This window comes from Prionailurus viverrinus, chromosome C1, assembly GCF_022837055.1.
Source record: "Prionailurus viverrinus isolate Anna chromosome C1, UM_Priviv_1.0, whole genome shotgun sequence".
Lineage (NCBI taxonomy): Eukaryota > Metazoa > Chordata > Mammalia > Carnivora > Felidae > Prionailurus > Prionailurus viverrinus.
Genome location: NC_062568.1, coordinates 207,252,329 through 207,278,334, shown reverse-complemented (window position 1 = coordinate 207,278,334; position 26,006 = coordinate 207,252,329). Strand labels below are relative to the sequence as shown.

The 26,006-nt window shown below is 40.3% G+C and overlaps 1 protein-coding gene across 4 annotated transcripts in view; it reads left to right on the top strand.

Annotated features, from left to right (window-relative positions):
• KIF1B (kinesin family member 1B) overlaps positions 1-26,006 on the top strand; it is a 145,592-nt gene that overhangs the window by 7,082 nt on the left and 112,504 nt on the right. For 3 of the 4 annotated variants that reach the window (XM_047869218.1, XM_047869224.1, XM_047869223.1), the window contains exon 2: positions 9,982-10,162. In XM_047869218.1, coding sequence (XP_047725174.1) covers positions 10,057-10,162 — 106 coding nt within the window. In that variant the 5' untranslated portion in view covers positions 9,982-10,056. Of the gene's footprint in view, positions 1-1,492; positions 1,627-2,206; positions 2,311-9,981; positions 10,163-26,006 lie in introns of all 4 variants that reach the window. The other variant, XM_047869220.1, reaches the window with a different exon arrangement.

Here is a 26,006-nt window from a genome sequence, read left to right as displayed (position 1 = left end):
CTGTCATTTGGAATACTTTATTTTAAGCCACAAGAGCTGTTGTCTCTTATTTATTTTTTATTTATTTATGAGAGTGCACATGTATGTGCAGAGTGGGGGAGGGACAGAGGGAGAGAGAGAATCTTAAGCAGGCTCTATGCTCAATACAGAGCCTAAAGGGGCTCTATCTCACTACTGTGAGATCATGACCTGAGCCAAAATCAACAGTCAGACACTTAGCCAACTGAGCCACCCAGCCACTCCTATTTATTTTTATTTTTAAGTAAGCTCTATGCCCAACATGGGGCTCAAACTCCTGACCCCAAGATCAAGAGTCACATGCTCTACCGACTGAGCCAGCGCCTAGGAACTGTTGTCTCTTGATGCACCTCTTGGTTTATGAATAAAATCATGTTATGAGTGAAGGGCACCTGGGTGGCTCAGTTGGTTAGATGTCTGACTTTGGCTCAGGTCATGATCTCACGTTGTTTATGGGTTTGAGCCGCACGTTGGGCTCTGTGCTGACAGCTCAGAGCCTGGAGCCTGCTTCAGATTCTCTGTCTCCTGTCTCTCTCTGTCCCTCCCCTGCTCATGCTCTGTCTCTCTCTGTCCCTCAAAAATAAATGAAAACATGTAAAAAAAAAAAATCATGTTACGAGTGGAAAGGAGGATCCTAGATTTCTTAATTGCAGTGACAAATAATGAGTTTTCTGCTCAGATTTCTCTTTATGTAAAGTTATACATCTGAACCATATTAGTCATATCCTTCATAAAAAAAGACTGGTTATATTTTAATGTTGTATTCTCAGTTTGAAAAGCGGGTTGGATTACTTTCTTAAAAAATGTCCTTGAAAAACATCTTTTCCTTTTATTTAAAACTGCAGTGACAGTTTTAAAACTGTATTTTAAAACTTACTTTAGATAGCGGTTAAAAGAAAACAGTTGGGGAGCCTGGGTGAGCTGGTTTAACCCCATTTGAGATTGAAAATCTGATCTGTCAGGAGACTTTCTGTGCAGTCTGATTCTTGGCACTGGGTTAGAGTGCAGAAAGAAGCTTTTCCAACATGTGATTCGTTTTGAGTTTTCACAGCTTGGCTCATGCCTGCTTTTTGTTTATAGAGTCAAAGACCAAGAATAGACAGGTAACTCATACACATACAAAAATTCTTACCTTTTGGTGGGCCATTTTATCAGTATAGCCATGATCAGGGACACAGAGTGTTGGATCCTAAAATCTGTTTGGTTCTCATGGAAAGTATTGGATTGAGAGACGTGAAACTTATGATAATGAAGTTTTCATAGAGTCTCAAAATGGTCTCATTAGCTGCTGATGCTTACTTTTGGGTACCCACTCATTCTTCAAGTTGTAATTCATTCTTGAAACCATAATTCAGTGGAAGAGATGATCTTTGAAATAGAGTGCTTGTTGCTGTTGTAAATCTGCTGCTATATAGCAAATTGTGTGAATATTGAATTTGAAAAACTAAATTTCTTATTTAAATGCTATTTTCAGTTGTGACATATATGTATTGAATAATGTGTCTGCGTAGGAGAGTTAAGTGAAATACTGATTGCAACATCGGGCAGAATGGAGTAAGAAAAATGGAAGAATCAACACAACGTTTCTAAGGAGCAAAGAGAAAGAAGGTATCACTTTTGGCTCAGAAAGGGGCACGTTAAGGAATATACGACTTAATGCTTTTTGCTTTATGGTGACATTTGACCTTCTCCTGGAAAGACGTGGATGTAACAGGTTGAGAAGGGGGATTGGGCTTCCAGGAATTGCGTGTTTGGTGTAGTAAGAGGGTGCTTGGTGGGGAAGAAGGCTTGAAGCTGGGCAGTGAAAATGGTGACTGGGAAAGCAGGTTGGATTGCAGAGGCCCTTGGATTTTTAGGGTGTGTTCTGAGGCCACGGAAACCAGTGGAAGGTTTTTAAAGAGAGGAAATGACGTGAACTGACTTATATGTTGGGGATATGATCTTCGCTGTTTTCTATAGAAAAGGGATACTACAAAAACAGACCAACCAAACGCTAGTTGTATTTTGTTCCTGTTTACTCACTTTGCTGAACGGTTAATTTGAAAATTAGTCTTCTTAGGCTCTTAATACTCCAGGGAACCTCTGAGGGCAAGTTCAGTTGCACAAGATCAAAGTTAAGCAATTGGGCAAAATTCAGAAAAATTCAAATAACTTAGACCTAACTGTTTTATTTTCCCTTTGTTGTTAGTGAATGCTTCTGGAATTTTTGCTCCATTCCGCCTTCCTGATGCTTCTAATTGTGTGTCATAGGAAGGAAAACAGGTCAGAGGCACAGTCTAGAGCTGAGGCTGCGTAAGTGATTTAGAGTATGTGATGGTCTTTCCTGTCTTTCTTCCTTTGGCTGTTCAAAGCTTGGAAAATGTATTTTTATGCTAAATTTAAGAAGTATTGTTTTCTTGTAACCTCCTAAAAGTATTCTGTAATAATTGTTTCTCATTGGAATTTAAACCTGATTTCAGATTTATGTAATTGGTAATATTTCTTTAACAGCCTGGGAATTTTGAAGCTGTGATTCTTTGATGTAATTCTACTATAAAAGAGATACTGTTTATAGTAGTAGGGAAGTAACAAAGTAACACCTTCTAGAGTCCATTTAACTATAGTTTCCTGTTATTATGTAAAATTCTGACTCGCTTGTGAAGATGGTTGCAGTTTTACCTCAAGACAATTAAATCAGAAACAAAATACATATTTAGGTTCAAATTGTTTGGGAAAAGTAATTTTGTTATTTATTTGAGGGGGAAGTTTTTTTTGTTTTTTTTTGGTTTTTTTTGTTTTTTTTTTGAGAGAGACAGCACAAGTGAGCGAGGGGCAGAGAGAGAGAGAGAATCCCAGGAGGGGCAGAGAGACAGAGGGAGAGAGAAGCAGGGCTCACCCAACAGGAGACTCAAACTCACGAACCCTGAGATCATGGCCTGAGCCAAAGTCAGATGCTTAATGATTGAGCCACCCAGGCACCCAGAGGGAAAAGCAATTTTAAAATGTACTTATCACTTCCAAAAAAGAATGACTTAACACTTCAATTAGGAAAGAATTTGAAATTAATTTTATCCTTTTTCCTTCTGATCAAATACCTGTTTCTATTTTGGAACAACTTATGGTTTTTATTAATGCCCTTCAAGCATCAGTCCATTGATACAATAACCAGGAATTCAACCAAAATATTTTAACTACTGTATTCAAGCCCCTGTAGCTAGGGGATCAGAAACATGACTAAAATTCTGTTCTTGTCCACAACGAGCTTACAGTTTACAGTAGAGATAAGAAAAGTAAATAAACTTGCCCTAGGTAAGGCCAGTGACTTGAGTAGTATTAAATGGAGAAGCATTAGCATTTGGTTTGAGAGGCAGGGAGATTCTATGAAGGCTTTAGAGTTAGGTGGCATAGAAGAAGATCCTAGAAGAATAAATTGGATTGGTAGAGGAAGAAGGTCACAGTGGGTAGAAGGAACGTTGGAGCAAAGGCACTGGCACAGAAAAACATGAGATACTTTCAGGAAGCCCTCTGGTGAGTGGTTGTTAAGGAATGTGGATGGAAGGCAGTGTTTTGTGGGTTTGTAAAAGTAGGTGGTTTATGTCGCAGAACACATTGAATGCAGTGTGGGAAGTTCAGCCATTGTTTGGTAGACAGTAGGGACGCTTTGAGGATTTTTAAGTGGACACTGATACGAACAGACCTGTGCTTCAGGAAGGCCAGATTGGCGGTGTTGCCTGGTTATGGATGGAGTAGATGAAAGTGACAGTATTGGGTAGTCGAATGGGGGTGGAAGGAAGAAAGAGAGAAAGTGGTTGAAGTTAACCATCTTGGGTGAGAAATATCGAAAATCTAAAAGGGATGGTAGTGGTGGAAATGGAGAGATTTTCTAGGTAAAAGCTATGTGATTTGGCAGTTGATTCGATGGATGGAAGAAATAAGCAGATATTAGAGACGTTAGTATTTCGGTTCCTGGTGACAAATCCGTAGCTCTTTATATCTAAATCCGCACAGGGAGATTCATTCTTTGTTGTCTGTAAATCAGTCGGCAGCATTCAGTACTTGGTAGGCTTTGGGTAGAATACAAAAGAAGGAAGTTTTGTTTTTTTAATTGAAACATCGACAGTATTCAGTAATGGTGGACATTTTGGCAAACCTGTTTCTTGTATCTTCCCCTAATAAATTTCTTAATATCATCAGATACTGAGTCTATGTTCAGGCTATTATGGTTGTCTAAAAAATGTGTTTTTGCAGATTTTCTTGATTAAAAAAATAATCGCACTTATCTTATAACTAACACAAGTTCCTTTTATTACCTCTGCATGTTATTTATCTGAAGATACTGGGTGACTTGACGTGTAGATTTTTCTATGTTCTGGTTTTCGCTGATTGTATCTTTTAGGTGTCATTTACATTTTTTATTTGCTCTCCTAGGTGGTTAGAGCTGAGGCTTCATCTCTTGTTGTTGTTTTGTTTTGTTTTTTTTTAAAGCGGGTGGGATAAGAATACTTACTAGGTGGTGCTGTGTATAGCATGCATGGAAGCATAGACCACCCAGGTGTCCCCCCTTTAGTGACACTAGGACTGATTATTTTGTTCAGATATCGTCAGCCTAATCCAAGCAATACAGTGTGTCCACATTGGGGCGCCTGCAGGGCTCAGTTGGTTAAGCACCTGACTCGATTTTGGCTCAGGTCATGATCTCAGGGTTCGTGAGATTGAACCCCGTGTTGGGCTCTGCACTGATGGCACAGAGCCTGCTTGGGATTCTCTCTCTTCCTTCTCTCTCTCTCTCTCTCTCTCTCTTTCCCTCTCTCCTTCTTTCCCTCTCTCTCCCTCCCTCTCCCTCTGTCTGCCTCTCCCCTCTGCACACTCATGCTCTCTCCTTTAAAATAAATAAAAGAAAAATGTTCCCACATCAACCAACCTTTTTTCATCTATGGCTTTTTGCTTTTTTTTTTTTTTTTTTTTTTTTTTTTTTGTGGCTAGTGACTGTTTTTGCAGAGAGCTTTTATATCAGTAGGGTTGGAAACATGGTGACATTCCAATTCTGTCACCTCTTCTGCGTTTATTACCTGGACTTTTGTGTGTGTGTGTGAGAAGAGCTAGCCCTCACCAACCATTTGGCTGTCGTGGACTATAGTTTATACAGGATATACAGGCTAGGTGTATGCTCAATTATTTTATTTGCCAGTTTTAAAAATTTTTTTTTTCAACGTTTATTTATTTTTGGGACAGAGAGAGACAGAGCATGAATGGGGGAGGGGCAGAGAGAGAGGGAGACACAGAATCGGAAACTGGCTCCAGGCTCTGAGCCATCAGCCCAGAGCCTGACGCGGGGCTCGAACTCCCGGACTGTGAGATCGTGACCTGGCTGAAGTCGGACGCTTAACCGACTGCGCCACCCAGGCGCCCCTATTTGCCAGTTTTAAGAATGAGGTTTTTTTTCTTTTTTAAGTATCATTATGAATTCATGAATTTGTTTATTTTTAAATGTTTTATTTTATTTTTGAGAGAGAGACAGAGACAGAGCATGAACGGAGACCCAGAATCCGAAGCAGGCTCCAGGCTGGGTGGTCAGCTCTGGGCTGTGAGATCATGACCTGAGCCGAAGCTGGATGCTTAACTGACTGACTGAGCCACCCAAGTGCCCCTCAACTCGTGAATTTATATATTTGATGTTTTTCAGTCCACTTGTGGTTTTCATGAATGCATTTTAATGCTTTAAGTATTCCATCTTGGGGAGTGCCTTTGAGTTGGCACTGGTGTGCTTTTGCCTTGACTCTGTTCATCTTTGGTAGGCTTCCTGCTTGTGATCACACTAAAATGTCCCAGGATCATCTTGAAATTTTTTGACCAGACTTGGAATTAGCCATTTTTTCAAGAAGCCCAAGTTCAAAGAGTTTTTTTTGAAGCAATAGGAGTTTCACTTTGGGAATCTATTAAAGAACAATACAAGATAGAATGCAGTCACATAGAATGATAGCAGGGTTCTCATAATGTGTTTGGGGCTGTAAGTGCTGTTGGAAATACCAGTGATTCCTGCAATGTTTGGATAGTCATTTTGGAAGAAGTAAGACAGGAGCTGGGCATCAAATAGAAGAAAAATTAAAATTGTAGGGGAGAAATTGTTCACAAGTGTGAAAGAGCATGTGTGTGGGATAGTAACAGAACTTGACTAGAACACAGAGTACCTTGACTTTGGTCTTGATATTGTAAGCACTGGGAATAAGAGAAGATTCTTGAGTTTGGAAGTGAAATTGACAGTCATGCTTTAGAAAGGTTAATATTGCAGCAAGGTTAAGCAGTTGCGTACTGCAGGGTTCTCAGCTGGAGATTTGCAACATAATCTTTGAAAAATGAAAACAAAAACTCTGTACCTGAGGCCTTTTTCAAGACTGCTGAATACCAGGCTCATTTGTTTTTCAAAAGACCCCTGTGTGATTCAGTTTTGTGCAACGCTGTGGAAGGACTGTTGGATTAAAATGAAAAGGTCTAAGATTAGTTCCACTATTACCGGTATGGAAGGCATGAGGTAGCGAGGACTAGGGTTAGGCAGTGGCAGTGGGTTAGGGGTGATGGCAATGAGAACGAGAGGAAGGAAGTGATAGAAAATTTATGTGTTTTTCTTTTTAATGTTTATTTTATTTTATTTTTAAAAAAAAAAATTTTTTTTTCAACGTTTATTTATTTTTGGGGCAGAGAGAGACAGAGCATGAACAGGGGAGGGGCAGAGAGAGAGGGAGACACAGAATCGGAAACAGGCTCCAGGCTCTGAGCCATCAGCCCAGAGCCCGACGCGGGGCTCGAACTCACGGACCGCGAGATCGTGACCTGGCTGAAGTCGGACGCTTAACCGACTGCGCCACCCAGGCGCCCCTTTAATGTTTATTTTTGAGAGAGAGAGAGAGAGAGAGAGAGAGAGAGCGAGCATGAGCAGAGGAGGGGCAGAGAGAGGGGGAGACACAGAATCAGAAGCAGGCTTCAGCCTCTGAGCTGTCAGCACAGAGCCCGACGCGGGGCTTGAACTCACGAACTGCGAGATAATGGCCTGAACCAAAGTCGGACGCTTAACCAACTGAGCCACACAGGTACCTTGCAAATTTATGTTTTAAAAGTTCATAGGGGCGCCTGGGTGGCGCAGTCAGTTAGGCATCTGACTCTTGATCTCGGCTCAGGTCACGATCTCATGGTTGGTGAGTTCGAGCCCCACGTTGGGCTTCACACTGCCAGCATAGAGCCTGCTTGGGAGTCTCTCTCCCTCCTTCTCTCTCTGCCCTTCTTCCCCCTCAAAATAAATAAATAAACTTAAAAATTTTTATATAGCATATCATTAATAATTTTAATACTAATAAAAGGATTCAAAGAGAAAGAAACAAAGATGACTACAAGATTTATGATATGGGGTCAGATAGAAACGGGAAGATGGGCAGAGATTGCGAGTTTGGGGGAGAAGATAATGGAGCATGTTGAGTGTTCAGACGATGGCTGTATATCACTGTGAACTCTTGTGTGGGGGTTAAAGCGTGTTCCATGTCTTTCTTTTTCTGAATGCTTCATTAACTCTCTTTTGGCAAAGTCCTCAGCTAGTGACTATAGGTGATGCTATATTGACCGGGAGGGCAAATAACTTTAAGTTTTTATTTGATGTGATTACAATAAATGTTTGATATATTAAACAAGAACCATCTGTTGAATGTTAAATAAAATAGGAAACAGACTGGAAAAACATTCCAGCAAATATGAAAAAGATTAATATCAATAAATATTATAATTATGTGAAACAAAACCAGGCAGAGGACTTGAACAGATAATTCTCAGTTAACCCTTGAACAATGTGGGGGTTAGCAGTGCCCTCCCCCCACACGTAGTGGAAAATCCACACAGAACTTTTGACTCCCCCAAATTTAACTGCTAACAGCCCACTGTCAACCAGAAGCCTTACTGATAACATAAAGTCGATTAACACGTATATTGTATGTTACATGTGTTATATACTATATTCTTACAATAAAGAGAAAAAATGTTAAGAAAATTATGAGAAAAAATACATTAAACATTTTTTAATGTTTATTTATTTATTTTGAGAGAGAGACAGAGAGAGAGAGCAAGGCAGCACGAGCAGGGGAGGGCAGAGAGGGGGAGAGAGAGGATCCCAAGCAGGCTCTTTGCTGTCAGTGCTGAGCCCAATGCGGTACTCAAACTCAAAAACCATAGATGAGTTTGAGACCCACATTGGGCTTTGCACCGTGAGCATGGAGCCTGCTTGGGATTGTCTCTCTCCCTCTTCCCCTCTGCTCACTCTGTCTCCCTTTCAAAAATAAATAAATAAACTTTAAAAAACTTAAAAAAAAAAAAAAAAAAAGCTCAGAAACCGTGAGATCATGACCTGAGCCAAAATCAAGAGTCAGACACTTAACTGACTAAGCCACCCAGGTGCCCCATTAGAAAATATATTTACAATGCTCTACTGTATTTATGGAAAAAAATTCATGTGCAAGTGGGCCTGCACATTTCAAACCCATTTGTTCAAGGGTCAACTGCAATTCATTAATTCACTCCTTCGACAAACATTTACCGAGCTCTTTTATCAGGCAGTGGTCTAAGTGGTAGCAAACGAGATCTCTGAGCATTTGGACAGAGTTGAGAGAGACGGACAATAAGCATGTTCCAAAGCACAGGAATTTCACATAGTGCTGCTAAGAAAAGAAGATAGGGTAATGCTAGGGTAGAGAGTGGCTTTTTGGTTTTATTTTGTTTTGTTTTGATTAATTGATTTTTGCCCTTTCTTATTGGAAAGCCTTAGCAGTTGTAAAGCTGTAGTTTAGGATTCCTAATCTCTACTTAATTATGTGGGAAAAATTAGATTGAAGGTTTATTGGGGTTCCCCGATAATTGGACTTAAATGTGTTTTTCTTTATTTTAGTTTTTTCTTTTGTTTGGTTCTTCTCAAGGACATTTATATAATGGATAGAGTACAGATTGAGATCTGTTGTCTCTTGTGGAAATTACTTACGTGGGTTCTTTTCACAGAATAATGTTTGTTTTGTTCTGTTGGGAGGGAAACTATGCCTCTGAAAAATGTCCACATTTTTTCCTATGGCTTCATTCAGTAGTGAAATGTAGTGATTTGATTTTACCATGAGTCACTAGCATATTAGAGGGTAGAACCTGGGTCTCTTGGAAACTTCTCTGCTTATTGTACAGGATGGTTGTAAGGGTCAAATGAGATACACGTGAAAATTAAAGGAATCCCGAGATACTTAGAAGTTGAAAGAGCTGGCCAGAGCTTATCGTTATCCTTTGCTGTTTAATTATATATCATGTAACTGAATGTTTCACAGTGTAATTAGTGTATAGGAAGTTCAGAGCGTTTCTTTAAAGGAAGATAATAAGTGGTTTTGCAGATGGGAAGTTACTTGTGTAAGGAACTCTCTTTAACAGATAAACATTTGTGTTTTTCATACATTACTGAAGATCCAGAAAAACAGAGAGCAAGAAAGAGGCCTGTTATTTTGTAGTTATGTATTTTTTATTATTAAGTTTAGGGACTTTTTAGGTATGAGAAAGAGATAGTTGAATAGGAAAATAAACTTAGGTGTTTAATTTTCTATTTTGGAAAATTTTGAGCATATAAGATCTACAGCATGAAAAGGGATGAGGTTTTTAGAAAGGGAAATAGAAACAGTACAAAGATTGGGGCGCCTGGGTGACTCAGTCAGTTGAGCTTCCGACTGTGGCTCAGGCCATGATCTCACGGTCCATGAGTTTGAGCCCCACATCAGGCTCTGTGCTAACAGCTCAGAGCCTGGAGCCTGCTTTGGATTCTGTGACTCCCTCTCTCTCTGCCGCTCCCTGCCCCCTCAAATGTAAATAAACATAAATTAAAAAAAAATAGTACAAAGATGTACAAGAGTAGCCCTTAGGCTCACGTTAGCCCATGCTTCCTTTGATTCTGACTACCTGTGTGGAATTGTTTTCTTTTTGAAGGAAACTTGCACATAACTTCAAAAGAAGATTTGATACTTTATTTCTGGACTGCATATATACAACAAGACCATCAGAATGTCGGGAGCCTCAGTGAAGGTGGCTGTGCGGGTTCGGCCCTTCAATTCTCGAGAGACCAGCAAAGAGTCCAAGTGCATCATTCAGATGCAAGGCAACTCGACCAGTGAGTACATGTTGTGTTCTATCAATTATATCTCACCTTCCTATCCTTTCTCTTTTCCCTTCTTAATGTGAACAGAATAAATGAACATTTGGGTATTAACACTTTGGACTTTGCTATTCTGAATGATCCACTAAGTGCTTCGCCCTGTGATTTTTGCTTTCGTATATTTAAATATGGACTATTTCTTTTGTTCTTTACAATTGAGAAATCCCTGGAAAATGCAACTAATTTAGCTGAGTTATTAAGTTAAAATATTTTTTTAATCTTATTTTTGAGAGAGAGAGAGAGAGAGAGAGAGAGAGAGAGCGCGCAAGCAGGGGAGGGACAGAGAGAGAGGAAGACACAGAATTGGAATCAGGCTCCAGGCTCCAAGCTGTCAGCACAGAGTCTGACAGGGGGCTCGAACCCATGAACCATGAGATCGTGACCTGAGCTGAAGTCAGTCGCTCAACCGACTGAGCCACTCAGGCGCCCCTTAAGTTGAAATCTTAATGATAATAAAGGTATTTGCAGTGATTTATACTTAACCATGATGTGAAATGTATCTATTGAGGCTCTAAGATTATTTTTCTTTCTTCATTTTAAATGGCACTTGACCTTGCCAAGATGGTCTTAAAACTTACTCTCCTTCCTTACAGTGATTCTTTGAGTTGAACAACAGATATAGCTACAGTTGGTAATAAACTCACAAATTTATTACTAAAATTATCAGTAATCATTTGTTTATAGTTTTTTTACAAATAAAATTATCTATTGAAATTGAAGTCATTACTTTTGAACTTCTTTATATATAATTGCTTAGGTGAAAAATGACTTAAGCTGGTTTATTTTGTACTTGGATTAATAATTAATTGATTTGGATCTGTAGGCAAATTATTACTCAAAATACTGGTAGGTTCTACTGTCTTGAAACCTACAACTTTGTGATAAAGCAGAATCATAGGTCTTCCGGACACACAAGTTAATGCCTAGTTGTTGGGGAAACCATTCTGATCTCCTCTATGTGTGGGCCATTTGCCAGTGTTCTCTGTAGAGAATTCTACCAGTGGGGAATAAAATTATATATTTAAGGTGTACAACGTGATGTTTTGATATATGCATACATTGCAAAATGATTACCACAGTCCAAAGTAATTAACGTATCTATCACCTCTCATAATTACCTTTGTGTGTGTGTGTGTGTGTGTGTGTGTGTGTGTGTGTGTGGTGAAAACACATGAGATCTATTTCTCAGCAAATTTTAAGTATACGGTACATTATTATGAACTATAGTCACTATGCTGCACGTTAAGTCTCTAGAACTTATTCATTTCATGACTAAAAGTGTGTATTTTTTAATGAATATCTCACCTTCGACCCCATCCCTAGCCTCTGTTCTCTGTTACTATGAGTTTGCCTTTTTATTAGATATTTTTAAAAGATGCTAGAGTATGAATTATACCCTATGAGTAATTGTAAAAGAAAAAGATGCAAAATTTACTACTGAATTGTGCACTTTAAATGGGTGAACTTTGTAGGGTATGTAAATTATATTTCAAGTTTTTTAAAAAAGGTCAATATTGATGATTTGCTCCTTTCTTAAAATTTGAGCTAGATTTATAACTGAACTAGAGAACAAGTGTTTATGTTCTAAATGCCACTCATTTAAGCTATAGTATTATTCATGCTTCATTTTAAGAATTAAGTTCTACACAATATATAGGGGCACCTGGGTGGCTCAGTCGGTTAAGCGTCTGACTTCAGCTCAGGTCATGATCTTGCAGTTTGTGAGTTTGAGCCCCGCGTCAGGCTCTGTGCTGACAGCTCAGAGCCTGGAGCCTGCTTCGAATTCTGTGTCTCCCTCTCTGTCTGCCCCTCCCCTGCTCATGCTCTGGGTCTCTCTGGCTCTCAAAAATAAATAAACATTGAAAAAAAAATTAAAAAAAAGAATTAAGTTCTACACAATATATAAATCTTTGCACAGAGGCCATACTAATTTGTATCAGTTTAGTTTTAGTATATGTGCTGCTGAAGTGAACATACTGAATCCTGATTATTGAGCTCTTGTTTCTCTCTGAAAAATGTATTTAATTGTAACTTAGTTTGGAGGCATTTTTGGCTGTTGGTGTTGCCTCTGAAAATGCTGGTATAATCATTTAGTTCTTTTAGAAGGTGAGCTTTAGGAAGTCCTGGGTCAGGAGCCAGAATTGATCCTAAAAAGAACTACTTTTCTCTGTGATATGTTTTACATACTGAACTATCCAGGAGAAATCCCCAGTGTCCCCAGTGTCTGTTGCTACTTTCTTTCTTTCTTTTTTTTTTTTAAAGAGTGTTAAATTTTTTTATTATTAACCTTTTTTTTTTTTTTTTTACATTTATTTATTCTGAGAGAAAGTGCATGAGCAAAGGAATGGCAGAGAGAGAGAGGGAGAGAGAGAATCCCAAGCAGGCTTTGCACTGTTAGTGCAGAGCCCAAGGTGGGGCCCATCCCACCAACTATGGGATCACGTCCTGAGCTGAAATCAAGAGTCGGATGCTTAACTGACTGAGCCACCCAGGCACCCTAAAAATCTTACTACAAACTTTTAAGTAGAAAATTAGTATTGGGGACAGCTAGGTGGCTCAGTCAATTAAGCATCTAACTCTTGATTTCGGCTCAGGTCCTGCTCTCATGGTTCAAGAGATAAAGGTCCTCCTTGGGCTCTGTGGTGATAGCTCGGAGCCTGCTTGGGAGTCTCTCTGCCCCTCCCCCTCTTGTGCACATGCTCAGTCTCTCTCCCTCCCCAAATAAATAAATAAATAATAAACTTTTAAAAAAAGAAAGAACATGAGTATTAGAAGGCCATATTCATGAAATACAAAAACCAATTAATTATATAACAAAAATAAATGAAAACGTTTTATTAGTATAAAGAATGATACTCGTGGGTTTTTTTTTTTTTTTCTTGATGACAACTCATTTTATAGATTGGTTGTAAGTTTATATTCATTGTCAAAGTCAAATAGCATTGTATTAATTTCTCCTGAGTTTTTTCTTTTTGTGACTCCATAAAACATTCATTCACATGGTATAAAATTCACAAGGTACAAAGAATATATAAGTGTAAACACTTCCTCTGACCCATCATGTAGTCAACCAGTTCCCCTCCCTAGAAGCAACTTGTGTTTCCTTTCCTTCCGGAGAGAGTGCAAACAGCATCTTTTTCTAAGATAGCTTTTTACCCTTTTATTTAGTGATAAGGTATAATAGTAGCTTATATTTCAGTCTTCACTGATTAGTGTTTTGTTTATTTTCTCACCCCTTCCCCCAGCAGTGTATGTTTTAAATACCTGAATAATATAGCTCATTTGTAAGAGTTGTTTCCTTTGAGATTTAAACATGAAAAAATATCTGTATAAGTTAATAAAGTTTTATGTATTAGTAGGTATCTACTATATGTATAATGGGTATGCTGAGTACTAAATAGAATATCAAAAAAGTGCTCAATTGACTGTCTAGGAGAATAAAACTATTAAGAGTGTGTTGTAAAATGAAAAGGATTTTCTGTAGTTCTGGATGGTTTGAGAAGTGGATCTGGGTCTGCTAGATTTTTCAGACTTTGTTATTTTTTTGATCATAAGGATTAAAAGCTCACTAAGAAATTATTAACGGGTAATAAAATATGAGTGTTCGAGCTCATTGTTTCTAAGATATATAACTCTCTTTTTGACCTTTTTATTTTGATTGTATAGAAAATACTGTCAGTTTAGGGGGAAAAATAAAATTGTCCGAATATGCTATTCACTCTGGCTGGAGAATGTACCATGTTTTCACTTGTAGTAGGTAGCAAACTGAGGAGAAAATAAGATCTCTGGTGGTGCACCTTTTGAGGATAGGACCGTAAATTTTATAGTTTGTGAGGATCTAAGTTCTATTCGCTCATTCTTGCTTATCTCCCACAAAAATCTCTCCAGAATTATTGAATATATTGAGGTATCTTTTGACAAAATAGTAATGAAGAAATGGTTTTTATTAAAAGTAATAATTTGGTTATGATAGGCCTGGGTACCTTGTACCGGTCACATGACAAGCAGCCTATGGACCATGTTAAGCACAGTGCTGAACGACCAAAGGGTTTTCCATCATACTTGGTTCAAAACCGTTGTACACAGCAAACTGAGTGGCTCTGCTCTGCCTTACCCTTTCTTTTCCTTTGTCTTTTGAGAGTTTGCTATAAGGTGAGTCTGCAGGAAGCAGAGTTGTATGTACCATATGTAGGATCTTGTCCCTAAAGAGTCTTCAAAAGTTTGTGGTGGAAGACACAGACATACCGAAAGAAGCTCAGTACAAAGTCAAAGTGATCAAAGTGATAGTTGCCATAAGTAGGGGTTTTAAAACGTGCAGATGTGAGTTTGGCAAAGGGCACATGTAAGGTACGTAGATGATGGGGCATTTCAACTGGACCTTGTGGAGTAAGTGAGATTTAAACTAAACACCCAGTATGTTCAGGGAAAATTTCAAACTTGCAGGGTATCAGAATTTAATAGTGTTATAACCACGTATGGTATTCCTGACCCTCTTCTGGCGATGACACGTGCCTCTCTGCACACAGCAGGAGAAGTTTGTGACTTTGAAGTTAACATTAGTCTACTGAGGCAGAAATCCTCACTTGATGAATCAGCCTTCGAAGAAGTAGAGTTGGTTTTCTAGCTAAATACTTACTTTGCTGTGGCTTAGCAGTTTTGGGGTAATTTTGGTTCCTTTGAAAGGTGTTTGTTCTTGGAAAACTAATTAATTGAGTGAGACTTTTCCTCCAGGATTTTTGGTGGTTTCAGTTTTCTGCTACTGTTTGCTATTTCTGTTTTCAGTTTTCTATGGCAGTTTCTTAGTAGTTTGGCTAAAATGTGATCCACGTAATTTTTATGTGAGAGATTTTAAGCAAACTACTTGCTCCATTAGAAAGCATTAGTGGCTTATTTAAAAAAAAAAAAAAAAGGTTGGGCTTAAGAATGGGAGAAAGCTTGCATTTTGTTGAAAAAAATGAAATGAATTTGCTATAGCCACATGTGTCAGCTGCATTAAAAGACTGCTGTGCTGGCAAGCTGGCCTGGACTGTTGCTCACAGGGATTATAGCTGATGGCACACGGAATGCAGTGGAATGTTCCTGCCATAAGGTCTCTTATGAAAAAGTAGAAGAGGGTGAAGAGTACTTTAGGGAATGTGCCAGATCTGAAAGCTGAGTAGTAGCAGTTTTATTTAAGCACTTTCTGGTCTCAGAGGGAATATTTTCCATGGCACGGATAAATGTTACTGCCTTGACATTTTGGAGACTAAGTGCATACAAATGGCTTTGTTTAATAATATCCTGTTAAATTCCAAGTTTTCCCCCTTTGGAAGCTGTGTGTGTGTGTGTGTGTGTGTGTGTGTGTGTCTGTCTGTCTGTCTGTCTGTCTGTCTGTCTAATTGCTCCTAAAAGGAAAGTGGGGGAAAATTAATAGTTGAACTGCTCACATTTATGGTAAATCTGAAGACTTTGAAACTGCATTAATTCCCTGCTGAAAAACAGGAGGGTAGGTAAAGCTGGTTCTCACATGGTCCTTTAGGTATTAAATTATAATACTTTTGCTTTGCCTTTAACCACAGGAATCTGTCTGTAGCTAGCCCTTTGGTCAGTCTCCTTTATGTATTTATCAGTCTTCGTTGCTTGGGGTCTTCTTTGTTTTTCAGTACCCAAATCTTAGTGGGGTAGAAGGGACCCTGTCTCTCTCCCCCCCCCCCCCCCCCGCCATTAATTACTAACATGGTACATTTTAAAAGGCTTTTTCATTCACACATGTACATTTCAAAATGGAATACTGTACATCACAACTGGTACGAAGAATGACTTCATGTCCATTAATGGAAATTTGGGATGGAGGAGGGGACAAAGCGGAGGTTTAGAAAGGAAGACTTTTGAAAGGAATTCTTTTAAATCTGAATGCATTTTGTAACCTACAATCAGAGTGAATTCTCCTGAAGTCTTTTCTGGGATAAGCCATAAGCTCTGTAACACAGCATCCACAGTGCTTCATAGTGTGGCTGGAGATGTAGGACGAGGCCAGCTCTTCAGCAGCTCTTCTCCTCCACACCATGTGCTCTAACCTTAGAGAGGGAATGCTCGATATTTTTAAACACACCCTTTGTCAGCATGCATTCTGTGAACTCCGTGGCTCACTCAGGCCCAGTCCTGTATCTCTGTGGCCTGCTGCCAGTGTAGTGCATTTCATCGAGTCACTGAAACTGCTGAAGATTGGGACATTTAAACTCTTAACGGCACTAGTTTTTCTTAGAGAAAAAAACTGGAAACAACCCAGTATCCATCAACAGGGGGAATGGGTAAATAAATCATGGTACACTTACATAAAATAGAACACAACAGAGAATTACTGTGCACACACACACAAATTATAAGCAAATGGTAGCTATACAAGCAAGTCGCGAAAGAAATGGGTGTATTTATGTAAATCTCAACAACATACAAAGCTGTTCTCTATATTCTTTATGCCCTACAAACACATGGGTAAAACTGTGAAGAAAAGTAAGGCAATGATGACAAAATTCAGCATGCCTCAGAGATGAGGTGGTGGGCAGAGAGATCTGGGAGGACACAGTGGCACTGCAGGGGTGAGAATCATGTTCTAGAGCTGTCTGGTGGCTACCTGGGGTTTTGTTCTGTTGTTGCAGCTTGTACCTTTGATACATTTATATATTTAATGACTCTCTCTACTATATGTATACTAAGTAATTGGAAGAGCATACAAACAAAGGGAAAAAACAAAGTCTTCACCTTGCACGTAGAGCTGCTGTATACCCATGCCTCTCAATATCAGTGACCAGGGTGTATCGTATGATGGGCACAAGCCCATGAAATTTGTCTCCCGCCCCCTCTTTCTGAAGTCCTCTAGACACTTGTCACTCTCTTCTTCCAAGGAGAGGAATGTTTCCTTTTTAAGTTACATGTCCATAGCTCGTTTAGTTACTGGACTGCTAGAAGGTCAGCAAGAAGACGAGACTTCTGTGGCGCTGGAAGCAGAGTTCAGTAACATATATTGAAATCAACTTGGGTGCCAGTGGCATGGAAACTTTTTTAAAGTTTTGAAACACTTTTCCTCTAGTTGGGAGTTGGAGCTACAGCTGGAGGGGGGTGTGGGGGGTGTGTGTGTGTGTGTGTGTGTGTTGGGGCTGGGGGAGTAGGAGTGCCCGGAAGTAATACTATATTTACTCAGCTGGAGTTGGTGGAAACTGAGTGTGTCCTTTAGAACGACTTTTAGATGAATTTTGAGGCGAGCCTTCTAAATCTAGCCCTATCTGCTGGCCCCTGACTTTACTGTGCACCTGACCCCTCTTCTGCCCCCTCGTAGTTTTGAAGGCAGCTTTTGCTTTCCTTTCCCTCAGGCCCAAAACGTACTTTGTCTTTTCTTCTACATCTGACACAGTGACTTCCCATGTGGCAACTTACTAAACTGACATTCTGGAATGTATCCCTGGAATGTACCCTCTTTTAGATGAGATGAGTGAATCTATCATTAATTTACTGAGCACATTCTTTTAAGTATTCTTCAAGAACATGATTGTAATGGCTGCTCAGTATTCTGATATATTAGTACACCGTCATTTCTTTAGCTAATCCCCTGTTATCACACACTTGAGCTTTAAAACTGCTTCTTAGGCCTGCTGTAAGAAAAGTGTAAGCCCCACACAGGTGGGGAAGGAATTGTTGCTGAAGGCAGCGTATGCAGCCGTTTACCTGGCACCTCTCCTGCCTGATAAGCATTTCAAACTTGACGCGTCCAAAACTGAACTCCGAGTGTGTTCTCTTCAGTCCTGCTTCCCTGCACTCTCCTCCTTCCACTCAGTGGAAATTGTCTTTGTGGTTTGCTCAGGGCAAAAATCACGCAACCATCCTTGATTTCTCTCCTGCACTGTCTCCATCAGAAAGGCCTGTGGGCTCTGTCTCAGAAGGTACCCAGACCGCTCTTACCTCTAGAGCCGCTGCTGCGGTAACCTCCTAGCAAGCCTTGAGGCTTTAACCTCTGTCTTCTAGCCCTCTTTTCTCAATAGAGCAGCAAGTGCAGTCCTTTTAGAATCGAAGTTGGATTTTTTTTTCCGTCAAAACTGTAAGGTATTTCCCATTTCATTCAGAATAAAAGCTAAAGTCTGTTCATTGACCTCCCTTCTCCCTTTGTCAAGCATCTGGTCTTTTACTTAGAGCATATTGGGTACATTTCCCCACGTATTCTGCAAGAATGTGATCTTAGTGGCTACACGGATTTGATTGTGTTTGTAAATTGTACATTATTTAGCTCCTTCTCTGTGATCAGACACTTGAGCCTAAAGTTTTTCATTTAGTCAGTGGAAATGTTGCAAGTGCCTACTCAGCCTAATATCCCAGGGTTGTTGGTGAGGATCCAGTGGAATCTGGTATGCTGCATAGGATAGTGTTTGAAAAGTTATTTCTTAAAAAAATTCTTTTTGTAATTAGTTTTGGTACCTAAATTGTTATTTTCAATGGGAATATAAATTTAAAGGCGGAAACAATTGCACCTATCTCCAGGTTGGAGGAGGCCTTTGGTATTGTGTATTTGCGACTGCTTTTTATTACGTTTTATGATTTAAACATCTTCAATTACCTAAAAAATCTACCATCTGGATTCCAAATAGGGCAGAGAAGACCAGCTGAAGTCTTGTAGGAAATTCAGTCCTCATTCTCGGCTGCTTTGCATCTGATTGTTCTGGACTTTTGAGGTTGCCTTAATTAAATCTAAACTATTTCATGTGGCCCTTATAGATGCATTTGATGTTTTTTTCCAAAAGGGAGAGCAACCATGCCCAGGCTTTTCTCTTCTTTTATTTTCCTTTATTTCCTTTTTAAATGCCTTCTTTGCAATTCTCCAGAGGTGTTTTGGAGTTCATTTTTAAAAGTCCATGCTGATAACATGGTGCTGATTGCTTTTGGTGGTTGCCCAGTGAAGCGTGAAGTGCTGTGATGGGAGCTAGCAAAGTCTGGAGAGCTGTTAGTGAGACCGGGGAAGGGCCTGCCACCTCCGTCTGCTTGTGTGGTAGGCAAGGTAGGTACTTAGATTTAATTTTTGGTAGTATATTAACAGTTGCTTATCTTATCAAAATCATTTCCAGTAGGCCAAAAACAGTTCTTAGTTGTATTGCTTAGGGATGAATGCTCTGGACATCCCGGTGGTAGGAATAAGAAACACGAAATTAGGTTTTTGAGAGCAACTATAGGAAATTAAGTTTTTGTTATTCAGCAGGCATAGGCTGGGAGGCCACCAGGCCACCAGGCTCTCAGAACCTTAGAGATAAATATCACAGTACTCTGACGACTCTTATGAAAGCATCGAGAGACATGTGAATAATTGAGGAGTAGGGCCTGGAGAGGTAGGGAATGTCTGGGAAGCCTTTTTGTTTGGGCAGAACAGAAAACTATATGGCCAGAGTTAGCAGAAGCTATGTGAGTGGTTGAGCTCCATTTGCTGTTTCCTTGTGACGTTCTTCTGGTCTGATACCAAGAGTTCATTTCATAACTGTGGATAAACTTGAGGAGGCAAAATGGGTGAAGGGAAGAACAAAAGCAGCTTTTTAAATGCTTTTTATTGGGGAAAAAAACCAAACCATGATTAGTAATTAACAACAACAAAAGCAGTAATAAACACTTCAGCTGTGCCAGCCACAATCAGGCACTTACAGATTTTACCTCATGCAGTCCTGACAATAATCCTAGGGCAGAGATTCCTATTTTCCCCGTTTCACAGATGACTTATCTGGGGTCGCACATCCAGAACTTGGGAGAACTAGGGAATGAAATTGAGTTGTTTGATTCCAGAACCTCATTCTTAACCTCTCTGCAGCACATACTGCCTCTCAAAATCCTCAGTTTTATTATTCTGTGTAGGAGTTCGGTTTATGTGTAATTTGACCTTAACTGTTACATGAAAGTTTATTTTGATGCCGTTCTTGCTGCAAGGTAGTTGTGAATAACGGGGCGTTATAATTACTTCCGCCGTCTTTGTGCCGTTTGGACTGAGCGAGAGCTAGGCCTTCCAGAGCATCTCCTTTCCCAGTCATTGAGCATTTGCTTAGAAGGGCAGAAGGGATGTCAGTCGGGGGCTTGTTTAATGTTTATTACGACTTGGGTGCCTGGCTGGCTCAGTCTTGGGAGCATGCACGTCTTGATCTCGGGTTTGTGAGTTCGAGCCCCACTTTGGGTATAGAGAAATTACTTTAAAAACATAAAATCTTAAAAAATGTTTATTATAGCTAGCATATTTATTTTATATCCAGTTGAGGATGGCACTGTGACATTACAGAGTTGGTAGAGTTTTGTTTTTTCCCGTTTTATATTTATTTTTACTACTCTGGGATTGAATAGTGAGCACATAGTAACTATGTTTATATTGTTTATAGGATTTGGAATCTAAGTTTGTTATTTTAAATGATTAAGGAACTTTGTGATTATAGATCTTCTCAGTTCTACTTTCTGGCAATATGCTTTTATACCATTTTAATATATTTTGGAAATATGTTATTCTGAGTAGGGGAGGGAGCTGCTTATGGGTTGTGGTTTTATGGTTTGGGAATATAAATGTTGAACCAAATGGCTTTATTTTGTGCAGTATTCCTCATATTTTGGGTATATTTTGGAAGAGGAAGTTTGTACTGAAGATGTCACTGGGATTTTTTTTTTTTTTTAACGTTTATTTATTTTTGAGACAGAGAGAGACAGAGCATGAACAGGGGAGGGGCAGAGAGAGGGAGACACAGAATCTGAAACAGGCTCCAGGCTCTGAGCGGTCAGCACAGAGCCCGACGTGGGGCTTGAACTCACGGACCGTGAGATCATGACCTGAGCCAAAGTCAGACGCTTAACGGACCGAGCCACCCAGGCGCCCCGTCACTGGGATTTTTAACAAGCCCGAAACATTGCTGTGTTCGAAAAGTTAATATAAAGTTACAGTGTTGCCACAATGATAAGTTAATTGTAGTTGCAGGCAAGATCTTTAATAGTTTGCCAACAACAGTATAATTGCTACATAGAGACTTTGAAATATTAGATAAACAAATTTATTCTGGAGAATATAAAGGCTTTTAAGTACCAATCTTGTTTTGACTGCCTTGTTTTCTAGGGCTTAGTAATTAAAACATTGTTCCTGCTTCTTAATGCTGCAGTAACAAAGTTGGGAAGAAAGCAAAGGAAAAAAGGGGTCAAGTTGGAGGACTTAACAGAAGACTTTGTGAGGCCAATTTCCACTGGAAGGGTCTCTAAGAAAGAGAAGATGGTCTTATGGTCCATCAACAAACTAAAACCTATAGGACATTTTGTGGTAATCATTTTAAAGGCATTTGCATGTATCTTGGATAAGGGTCATCAGGTAAGCCTTCACATGAAAGAGGCTGTCCTGTTTCTCAGTCTTCTCCGGCTCTCCGAAGGTAGCTGGGCTACAGCATGAGGAATAAAAAGTGTGAGGACAAAGGGGAAAGGCGTGCAAGGCCTAGGGAGAGAGAAATGCAAGATCCTGGGGGCGGGATCCACTCAGACTTCAGTGCTGAAGCTGCCTTTCTAACCTGTGAAGGGGACTTACAGAAGACAGCCTTGAAACCAGCTGAGATCTGGATGAAGGGGGCTCAGGCACAGAGGTGAGGGTGAGCAGAACGAGTTATTCGGGAAGTCAGGAGATCACCCGAACGGGGACTCATTCCTCCCGTGGGGCCAGAAATGGTTGTGGTAATAAAAGCATGGTAACAGTGAATGGTGGCGTAGCGTGACTTCCTCCTTGGATCATTTCTGTCTTGTCTCTTGGTCCCCAGGTTCTCTCTATTGCCTTCCTCCCTCACAGGCCATTCCGCCTTCTTCCTCACTTCCTGTGTTCAAAGCGCACCAGGATTCTGTCTCTTTTCTTTGATCTCTCCTCTGTCTCCAGAGAAGACGGACCCCTAAGTGATTTCATTCATTCAGGGTCAAGGCTTTAAGTTTTATGAGGTGATGATGACTCCCCAATTCATTTCTGCAGTCTGGACCGACCTCTGTGTAGATCTCTGGACTTGTCCACTCAGCTGCCAACCTAACCCTACTTGAAAGCCTAAGAAGTCTTAAACTTACCATGTCCTCAGCAGAACTGGTGTTTTCTCTTCCCTGTGCACCTCAAGTGGCTATTTCTCACCTATTCTTTTCAGTTTGTCAGACCAAATGTCGGCGTCGCTCTGGCCCCCTCTCTCTTTCTTACAGACCACCTGCGGTCCATCAGTAAGGCCTGTCTCTTCTGCCTTCACATTGTGTCCTGAACCCTGTTCTTCTGTAGTGAGAGCCAGTACTGCAGTAGCTTCTTTGTTCCATACAGTAGCCAGAGTCCTGTTTGGAAATGTAAATCAGAGCACGTCACCTCTGTGCTTCAGATCCTTCATTGGCTTCCTGTCACTTCTGGAATGTAACTAAACATCTTCGCCTTGGCCACAGGGCCACAGCATTTGGCCTCTGGCTAGCTATCTGATTTGGCGTCTCATTATTACTTCCTTTTTTCTGGCTACTCTGGTGGTCTTGCTTTTCCTTAAATGTCACTACAGTCCCTGCTCAAATATTACCTTCTCAGAGGTGGCAATCTGCCCACTTTTACTGAAAGAGCCACTCCTGCCACCTCCACCGTCACCTTATATCTCCTCTCTTTTGTTTTACCCAGGTCATACTGTCTCTTTTAGTTTATTATCTGACTTCTGAATTAAAATGTAAGCTCCTTGAAGATAAGGGACTGGTTTTCACTAGATGCTTCACGTCTGGGCATAGTAGGTACTCAAGTATTTGTTAAATGAAGGAATATTTTGAACATTTGCTTTGTGTTAGAATTTTCAACATGGACTCGTCATTAATCTTCACAACAGTTCTATAGAATAGGAAATATTGTACCCACTTACGGGTAAGAAAATTGAGGCATAAATAATTTGTTATATGCCCAAGTTATAGATGGATAATAATGGATACATGGAAGGGTATGTTAAAGCCTCTATACTATTCCATTTCCTTCATTGCTAAAATCCTTGAAAACGTCTTCTAAAAATATTTTCTAGGTCAGCTTGTGTTTTGATCATTGACTGTTGGGTTATATATACATACATATATGTATATGTATATGTATATACATATATGTATATATATGTATATATTTGTGTGTGTATATATATATATGCACATATATTTAAGTTTATTCATTTTGAGAGAATGAGGGAGTGTGAGTGAGGGGAGGGGCAGAGAGAAAGAGAGAGAGAGAATCCCAAGTAGGCTGCTCGCTGTCAGCACAGAGCCTGATGTGGGGCTCAGTCTCATGAACTGTGAGAGTATGACCTGAGCCGAAACCAAGAGTCAGACCCTTAACCAACTGAGCCACCCAGGCACCCCAAACATTGGGTCATATTGTAAGATAAAATTCAGTTTTGGATCAAGAGACATAATGTTTTTGATCTCAGAATGGACCCTTCTGTCTCCCTGCCCCCACAAATGCTACATCGTGGAACTTAGGGATTTCTGATGCCAAATGCAGTTCTCATGGGAGTTGTTATGTAAATGGCAAAATTTCCCAAACATCCTGCAGTGGTGGTTGTGTTCTGTGTAATTGGTCTCCATACTTCCACTCATGCCTTCCTCCAGTCCACTCTCCATGCTGTAGTCAAGTCAGTCCAGTGGCTTCTGATTGCTCAGGGGTTCACCAGCTCCTTGAAGTCCATCTGTGCTTTGATTCTGAGATTTCAGTGCTTCTAACCCTTTGTTGTTCCCTACACTTGAGCCATACCAGCCAAACTGGAATCTGGATGCCACATGTTTCTTTTTGCCCCAGGGTTTCCTAATGCAGTTCTCTCTGACTTGGGATGCATATTGCCCAGTGGTTTGGAGCCTTGGAGCCAGATGTTCCAAACTTTAGTCTAGGCCCTGACCTCGGACAAGCGCCTTCTTCTCTGGTGCTCCAAATATAAAATGGAGATGGTAATAGTATCTACTTCGTAAGGTTATCATGAGGATTAAATGAGTGAATACATGTAATGCTTTATTTAGCCCAGTGTTTGGAACATAGTAAGCATTTAGTAAGTGTTAGCTGTTGTTATCTCTGCACTTTCCTTAGTCATCTCCTTTATCCTTCAGCCCAGCCTTCTCTGTTTTATCGCATCAGAGTTTACCTGTTTATGTGTTCTTATAGGACCCCATGCTTGTCTAGCGTGGCTCTTATTATAATTTGAGAGCATTTATTTTATGTGATTGTATGTCTTTCTTCTCCATTGGCTATTAGCCCTAGAAGGGCAGAAATAACTTGTTTGTTTGCCATTTTATCCCCAGCACAGTGCCTGGCACATAGTTTGCGCTTAATAAATATGTTTTGTGCTCAGTAAATATGCCCAATGAATGAAAGTGCTGTTTAAGTTTTCTTTTCTTAAACTGGGGTCTTGGGATCTTTTGCAATAATGCTTCTTTGGGGAAAGGTTAACGTTAGCATGGAAACTAGCGTCATTTCCAGCCAACCTGGGAGATTTGGAAAGCTGAGCACAATGAGTAAAAGTGTAGAAGACAAAGGGGCAGGGACTGTTCAGAGACAGGCAGAAAGATCAGGAAAATGAACTTGTTCAGGTGGATGCCATCTAACAGTGTTTTGTTGAAGATCTTTGATGCACCTAGATGTAGTTATGATCTATTCACCAGTGACTCAGCCAGTGTACCTCACCCTTCTGATGGAATGTATGTTTCAGAGGAAGTGCTTGGGAAGATGAGTACTGAGAATATTAGCATTTATTTATGTCTGTTGGTGTTTATCATATGGCACTGCCTCTTGGGTGTGTGTCTTGTGTGTGAGGTCAAGAATCTGTTTCACACCCACGTAAGAATCCTTAGGCTGGGCAAGCCTTTTATATGTAGGACACTGGAGAAAATTTTACAGCAATAAAGTTGAATGGTAAGGTACCCTCTGTCTGATATGAAAGTCCATATTTCCTGTGACACGTATACTGTAAGACACAGTTCTCAAGACCTGGAGAAGGAGAGGGATTTCCAACACCTACCCCACTCTTCCTGCCTCCATTATATTTTCCTTTATCCTTGACCTTCCTGGTGACCTCCATCAACATATCTTCCTGTTTAAAACCTGGTCCTCTTTTCTCCTGTCCCCTGTTTACCTATTACTGCTGTTTCCTGAAAGTTGTATTTCTGCTCCTGAGATTGGAATTTAGATTTCCTCCTCTCCCAGAGATTAATGTTTCTTGCCAGAAGGTGAGTAAGTTGGCTGCTCAGGAAGAAAAGACTCAGGAAGCAAGTTGTGTAGAGAGCGCTATGTACCTACCAGTCCACATACAAGCATCAGCTACTTATGAAGTCAGCACAGTGAGTGATACAGAAAGAGGAGTCATGGTTTCCAGCTACAAAGGAGTGACAATCTGTAAGGAAAGATAAAACTAACATAGTCATTGGGTCTTTGGGTATATATTGAGAATCTACTATGTGGCAGGTGCTCTCCTCGGAACTGGAATATAGCGGTGGATGAAACAGAAGTTCTGGTGTCATGGAACCTGCATGCCAGTGACTCGTAATAAGTCAGGTAGTCAGGAGTGCAGTGAAGACAAGTAAGGCAGGGAAAGCAGATGGAGAGTGAAGGCACGCCCAGAAAGGGGCCATCTGATATGCCATGTGAGCAGAGACCTGTACGAAGTTAGGGGTGGGCTGTTCACACACCTGGGCGAGTGGCACTCCTGGTAGAGCCAAAGTTCAGAGGCCCTGAAGTGAGGGTATATCTTCAGTAAGAAGGGCAGTGGGGCTGGAGTAGGGGGTGAATCACTCCAGTAGCTGGACAGGAGCTCAGAGGGAG